The following is a 7,485-nucleotide window of genomic DNA, read 5'->3' on the forward strand; positions in this document are numbered from 1 at the left end:
ACGCTGCTCCACCTGCGGCCCGGGGCGCGCTACACCGTGCGCGTGGCCGCGCTCAACGGCGTTTCGGGCCCGGCGGCCGCCGCGGGAACAACCTATGCGCAGGTCACCGTCTCCACCGGACCTGGGGGTAAGACCCCCCCCCCGACCCCGCGCGCCTGGACGCCTCTACTCCACAGAGCTACACCCCCTTCCTTTCACACCCCGCGCCCTCCTGCGGCCGCCTCCGTCCGTCCCACAGGGAGCACTCCCGCCTCCGCAGCCACTGCAAATAAACGTTTCACAGGCTCTGCAAACGCCGCCTCAAAACGTAGAAGTGACCACAAAATCCCTGACCCGGTGACCCCCACCGAGGATCAGCCCCTTTCCCGCAGTCCACTAGGGAGGGATTGGGGTGCGGGTGACTCGTTGCCCCTAGGGCAGAGAGAGGATGTGAACGTTTCCGTGAACGCGGGAGCCAGTGGGCGCTCCCCCTTCTCCTGACTTTCTTGCAGAAACCCTTTGCTTCATACCCAACTCTGCAGTTTGCTTTGCCTGTAATTTCCCAGGGAAAAAGAGGTGGAAAGTACCTTAATCTTTAGCCCTCTCTTTTCAAAAATTTCAGTAAGAAACGGTATCATATCTCCTTCACTTCTGTCTGAGAAAGAGAGGTCTTGTCGTGTGTCCCTGACTCCATCCCTCAGCCTCCACAAGGATTTTGCTGCATATTCTCACCAGCACTGTATGAGGGCTCCAGTTTATCCACATCCTCATTACACTTGTTATTATATGTCTTTTTTTATTGTAGCCATCCTAGTGTATGTGAAGTATCTAATTTTTTTTTCATTTCCCTAATGACTAATCATGTTGAACATCTTTCCGTGTGTATATTGGCCATTTGTATATTGTCCATTTGGATGTCTTTTTTGGAGAAATGTCCATTCACATCCTTTGCCCATTTTTAAATTGGTTTATTTGATTTTTTATTGTTGAGTTATAAGAATTCTTTATATATTCTGATAATAGACCCTTATCAGGTATATGCTTTGGAAATATTTTCCCCCTTTCTATGGGTTTTCTTTTCACTTTCTGGATAGTGTCCCTTAAAGCACAAAACTTTTTAATTTTTGTAAAGTCCAATTTATCTATTTTTTCTTTGGTTGCTTGTGTTTTTGGTATCATACCCAGGAAACCATTGCCTAATCCAAGGTCACAATTTATACCTTCGTTTTCTTCTAGAATTGTAGTTTTGACTCAAATTATTTTAGAGAATATGTTCTTGTTTCCAGGTGGTTAGAGAGAGAGATTTGCGTGATTTTTACATTTTTGTTGACTACTGAGGTTTTATTTATGGTCTAAGGCATGGTAAACACATTTTAACTGTTCATAAACCGAAACAACCAAAACCCACTGCTGTCAAGTTGATTCTGACTCATAGCGACCCTATACAACTGCTTTAAACAATGTTATCATTTCTGTAGTGTAGCTATCTGTCTATATAAATTACATTATTCAGTTCTTTTATTTCTTTTTGTCTGCTTGATGTTCCAAAGACTGAGAGGTTTAGCTTCCCTTTCTGCTCACAGTGTTGTTAAAATTCCTTGTATTTGTAATGAATTTTCTTTGAAATATTTCAATTTTGCTAATGTACTTTTAGTTTCTCCACAAGTCTTGTTTCTTTTTCTTCTCCACCTGCTTTCTCTTCATGGTCTTCCCATTCCTGTTTTGTGGTGGCCATGATTTCTTTCATCTTATTAAAGATACCAGTCTCCTTGCTTGTCCCTCTAACTGTCATGCTAAATCACTTTCAAAGGTCTGCTCCTCCTGAGTCTTCAGAAAAAAGTTCCTGTTCCTCTATTCTGAAATATTTTTTTATATGCCAGATTCTTGGTGTCTTGTGTTTATTTGTTCTTGAACAGAGATAGCTGGTTGTTGCGAAACAAAACAAAACAACAAAAACCAAGATGTGTAAATTGCCCTTTGGATTGGTTGTGAGGTTTTCAGTTGAAAGTAATAATAAATCTCAATTCAACTGAGTTTAGCCAGAAGAGTTTCTTAGCTCACATAAGAAAATTAGAGGTAGAGCTTGGTTAATTTAGTAACTCAACAGTGTCCTCAGGAACCCAAGTTCTCTCTGTCTTTCCAGTCTGCCATAAGAGAGGATGGCTCTCTCGTGGTGGCAAGGTGGCTACAGCAGCTCCAGACATCACATCCTTACCATCTAGAGGCAGAAAAAGAATGATTTCTTCCCACAGGTATCTTTTTAAGAGCAAGAAACCTTTACCAGCACCCACCATCCCTTCAGCAGACTTCTCCTTTTGTTGGCCAGAACTGGATTACAAGCCCACCACTAAACCAATCATTGGCAAGAGGTAATGAGTGCACACAAATGTCTTAGAACAATCAAGATTTACCTGAGTTTTCTGGGGGAGAGAGTAGACTCTGAATCAAAATTGGACTCAGCAAGCAGGGAAGGGGGACGTGGCTGTTGAATGGTTTCCAGTGGAGTCTGCTGCACTCTTGGCGTTACTTGGAGCCCAACCTACAGCTGAAGAGCAGATACTTGACCTCAGTTTTCAGCTCTGTTCTCCGAATCTGTTAGGCTTATATCTGATGTATCTCTGCTGTGCTGAAATGGAACCTTCTCCTACCTCAATGCTCTGGCAATCTGATGCCTTTGAACAGATGAACTTCAAGAAAAATGACACTCCAAGCCTCTTCCTACCCTGTCCCTGTCTGTATCTACAGAGACTGTGTCACCTCCCAGGATGCTTCATCACTCACCTCCCCTTTGTGCCCAAGTCTTTTCTGGGAGCTGCTGATTCCAAATGGATTTAGGCTGAGAGGCACTCCCAGGGACAGGGAAGAGCACTTTGCCTCAGAAAGCAACTGTGCAGTAGAGTGATGGCTGTGCATTGTCCAGTTGACAAAGACCTTGCCTTTTTTTTAAGGGCCAGACAGTAGGGAGGGGATGAAGGAGCTTTCAAGTTATTTTTAGGTTGGAAGGCCATGTCCCTCTGTGGGCAGCATGGCCCAGGGGTTCACTACAATTGTATTTTTCAATCTAGTTCCACTGGTTTTATCATAGGTAGAAATATGCCATTGCACCACCCCCTTCATCTTATTCTGGCAATCAGCTTTCAGGACTAGTTTATGGTGATGTTGTAGGTTTTCAACTCTTTGTATCTTTATATTTTCACTGGAATTTGGAAGAGACAGAGGTAGTGGCTGCCACAGGGATACCATTTAAAACTGAAAGTTACTCATTCATGAATTTTTCAGAGTGAGCTATATATGCCTTGTTCTCACTTCCTTGACCCACTGCCACCTGATTTCTACCTACCTCCCTTCAATCCCCTGAGGAGCCCTGAGGGCACAGTGGTTAAGAGTTCGGCTGCTAACCAAAAGGTCAGCAGTTCGAATCTACCAGCTGCTCCTTGGAAACCCTATGGGGCAGTTCTACTCTGTCCTGTAGGGTCGCTATGAGTCGGAATCAACTCAATGGCAACAGATTTGGTTTTCAGTCCTCTGAAGTCGCATTGTTACAGCCACTTTGAATCATCATCTTACTCTGTCCCTCCTCAGCATATGGCACTGTGAACACTACCTCCTCTTGTTGATAAACTTGTATTGAGCATTTGCTCTGCGTTAGGTATTGTGCCAAGCTCCTCATATACATTATTTCACAAAATTTTCACAGCAAGCCTACATCATTACTGTTTCCATTTTACACACGAGAAAACCTAAGCTCAGAGAGGGAAATCACTTGCCCATTGGCCAAGAGCTAATACCAGGAAGAGTCAGGAGGGGACCCTTCTTAAATATTCTCTTCCCTGAACTTCTATGACCTCGTTTGGTCCTGTTTTCCTCCTACTTCTCTGGTTCCTCCTGTTCAGTATCCTTTGTGGGCTCCTCTTCCCTTGCTGGTCTGTTAAACATTGGTGTTTCTTGGGATTATTATACTTAAAAGCTTTTCCTCCTTCCTATGCGTTCTCCCTGGGCAATCTCATCCAGTCACTTTCGGAGGGCCCCCAAACCTCCATTTCCCTCCAGACACCTTTTCTGGAACCACTTTGAGATGCCTTTGAGGCATCTTCTCTTGGAAATCCCTTGTCTCAGCACATCCAAAGTGAAGTCGTGATCTTTCCTCCCAGTCACCTGGGGTGCCTGGCTTGGTTCAGGCATTATCAACTTTTGACCAGACCATTGGAGTAGTTAAGTAGCTGGTCTTCCTCCCTCCAAATTTTCTCTGATATCTCTCAAACTGCAGAAAGTATGGAAAGAGCCTGAAGGATTAGAACCTGGGGTGCAGGGGTGGTCAAGCAGCAGGAATTCTGGCACTTTCCCCCTAGGAGCCACGAAAGGAGAGAGCTGTGAAGTGAGAGGGGCCTTGCATTCCTCAGGTCCCATGAAGACTCTGCCTCTTAGCCCCATGGACCCCTCCCCTCAGGCCCTTTGTCCCCACCCACAGCCCTAGCCCCAAGGTGCCTCTTAACCCACCCACATCCCTTAGGTTCTATCCTCAGGCTTCCGTAGCCCCACCCCTCATCCCTGCAAGCCCTGCCTTTCCTGTTCCCCTTATCCTTTCCTACATTCTCGCCCAGGACTAGAATCCCATGTTACTTATTTTCAGCGCCCTGGGAGGAGGATGCGATCCGTAGGGACCGAGTGGAGCCCCAGAGTGTGTCCCTGTCGTGGCGGGAGCCCATCCCTGCTGGAGCCCTCGGGGCCAACGGCACGGAGTATGAGATCCGATACTACGAGAAGGTGAGTCCGCATCTGGGAGGGACCTGGAGTCGGCTTGCATTACCTGCCGTGGTCTGCTCCCTCTTTTTCACGCCATCTTCCCAGCAAAAGCCCTGCTTGCTTTTTTTCTAAACCTATCCACCAGCCTTGTAAGTGGCTTCCCAGGCTTGAGTTTCTCCCTTCGTCCTGTTCCCTCTGCAAAATCAACACAGCTCTCTCCTTTCCCCTTAAGTGTCCATTCATCACCAGTCATAATCTTCACTGTATTGCCTGGTGCTTACAGTTGACAGAGAGCTTTTTCTGGGGGCTGACCCAGGCTTTGTGGGACAGAATCTTGTTCATGCAATTTGCAGAACTCTCTTTATGAAAAAGAATACAAGAATATCATTTTTTTTTCAAATTTTACAAAAGTATATGATTATGTGAACACGTTACTAGGTCCAGTCATGTGCTGGCAAATGTTTAACAACCAGCTCTCTAGAAAGATACATGTATGAATTAATATAAATTATGCCAATATAAAGAATGTGTAGCGCATGATTTACAAGTGATAAGAAAACATACCATACTCTTTATTGTAAACTCTGTATAGCCAGTTGATTCTCCTAGAACACTTTTCATTGATTTTTGCTGGCCTCTTGTATCCATAGTCAATCTGTGTTTGCAGTCCAACCATGATTTGACAAATAGAGTTATGTTCCAATTGTTAACTCTTTTCCCCATAAATTTATTGTGGAACAGCTTAAATCTGTCATGTACTCTACTATTAAACTATTTCCCACCTTAGTGCAAATTCATTAAAGTGAAACCTTTTTCAGCTTCAGCACTACATTATGTCAGAACTTCACTCATTCCTCAGTAACAGGAAGGGAGAAACTTCTATTTGAAAGGCCTCAGTCATTTCTTTGCTGAATCAGCTAATAGTTTTTGAATACCACAAGTTTTTGGAGAGCTGTGAGTGTCAGGGGTGAACAGGAAGGAGGAGGGACTCCAGAGTCACTGGCAGGTGTATGACCTAGGCAACATAGAGATGGTGGTACCTCTGGCTGAGATGGAGAACTATGGAGAAGGAGCATCCTTGGGGGAAGATGGTGAGTTCAGTTTTGCTCATGTAGTATTCAAGGGGCCCGTGGAACATACAGGTAGACTTGCAGGTCTGAAGCTCGGGGGAGAGGGCTGGGCTGGAGAGAGAGAAAGACAGACAGTGAATGAGTTGGGCGCTGTTGGCATAGAGATGGTAGCTGAAGCCGGGAGACTGGAGGAGATGACCTAGGAGGAACCCTGATGTTTAGGAGACAGCAGCGAAGGACACTGGAAAGAAGCTAGGAATGCAGTAAGTACTTAGAAAGGGATCATTGATCTGATGCTTGGGGATCAGAGCATAGATAGATTTCCCCAAGGCTGAGCTGGGTGGATGCTCCAGGGTCGCTGCTCACTGCACCCTCATCTTTCACCAGACCCTCCTTTTCCAGGCTTAGACTACCAAGTACTTAGTCAGAAAGTGTGCACTTGTAGGAAACAAAAACCTTCAAAAAGGAACAAATACAAAATCTGTTTATATTTTAAAGACTTCAGGGGAATCTCATGGAATCCAATGACCGGAAGTGTAGCTGGGCTACCTAGGTCTGAAGAGATGTCAGGTGGTTTCCCTACTTCTCTCTGCACACCAGCTTCAACCTACTCTGCAGAGAGGCTTGCACATAGCACTTCATGGCTGCCCCAGGTTGGCAACCTTGCTCTTACCCCCTTCCCCCCAATCTACTCCAGCTCATAGGTCCAGCAGCCATTACCTCTCTGACTTTCAGTGGCTTGTTCAAGTGGCTGGAATGGAGATTCTGATTGGCCCAGCTTTAGTCAAAGTCAGCCCCTATTCCTGAATGCCATGGCCAAAGAACTGGGTCCACAGAGTAACAGGGGCTGCCCTTTGGGGGCTACCCTTTGGGTGGTACACTTTGGGAGGCTGTGGGTGTGGCTGGGGCTCTAATAAAGGGATATGGGCAAAGGCATAATATTGGGGGCATCTCTGTTGTTGTTAGGTGCTGTTGAGTTGTTTCCAACTCATAGTGACCTTGTGTACAACAGAACGAAACACTGTCTGGTCCTGCATCATCCTCACGATCGTTGTTATGCTTGAGCCCATTGTTGCAGCCACTGTGTCAATCCATCTTATTGATGGTCTTCCTCTTTTTCATTGACCCTCTATTTTACCGCACATGATGTCCTTCTCCAGGGACTGGTCCCTCCTGATAACATGTCTAAAGTATGTGAGACAAAGTCTCACCATCCTCGCTTCTAAGGAGCATCCTGGCTGTATTCTTCCAAGACAGATTTGTTTGTTCTTCTGGCAGTCCATGGAATATTCAGTATTCTTTGCCAACACCATAATTCAAAGGTATCAATTCTTCTTCACTTCAGTCTTCCTTATTCATTGTCCAGCTTTTACATGCGTATGAGGCAAATGAAAATACCATGGCTTGGGTCAGGCACATCTTAGTCCTTAAAGTGACATCTTTGCTTTTGAACACTTTAAAGAGGTCTTTTGCAGCAGATTTGCCCAATGCAATGCGTTGTTTTTTTCTTGACTGCTGCTTCCATGGGCATTGATTGTGGATCCAAGTAAAATGAAATCCTTGACAACTTCAATCTTTTCTCCATTTGTCATGATGTTGCTTATTGGTCCAGTTGTGAAGATTTTTGTTTTCTTTTTTTTATTGATGTAATTAAATGAAGTTTACATTTCAAGTTAGTCTCCCATACAGAATT

At 45.0% G+C, this 7,485-nt stretch overlaps 1 protein-coding gene across 1 annotated transcript in view; it reads left to right on the forward strand.

Moving 5' to 3' along the window:
- The window catches only part of EPHA10 (EPH receptor A10), a 41,377-nt gene that overhangs the window by 11,207 nt on the left and 22,685 nt on the right, over positions 1-7,485 (forward strand). The window contains 2 exon segments of the mRNA XM_023727022.1: positions 1-127; positions 4,610-4,743. The exon segment at positions 1-127 is cut by the window's left edge and continues 99 nt beyond it. Coding sequence (XP_023582790.1) covers positions 1-127; positions 4,610-4,743 — 261 coding nt within the window.

The sequence above is a fragment of the Trichechus manatus genome, unplaced genomic scaffold (genome assembly GCF_000243295.1).
Source record: "Trichechus manatus latirostris isolate Lorelei unplaced genomic scaffold, TriManLat1.0 scaffold00015, whole genome shotgun sequence".
In the NCBI taxonomy this organism is placed as follows: domain Eukaryota; kingdom Metazoa; phylum Chordata; class Mammalia; order Sirenia; family Trichechidae; genus Trichechus; species Trichechus manatus.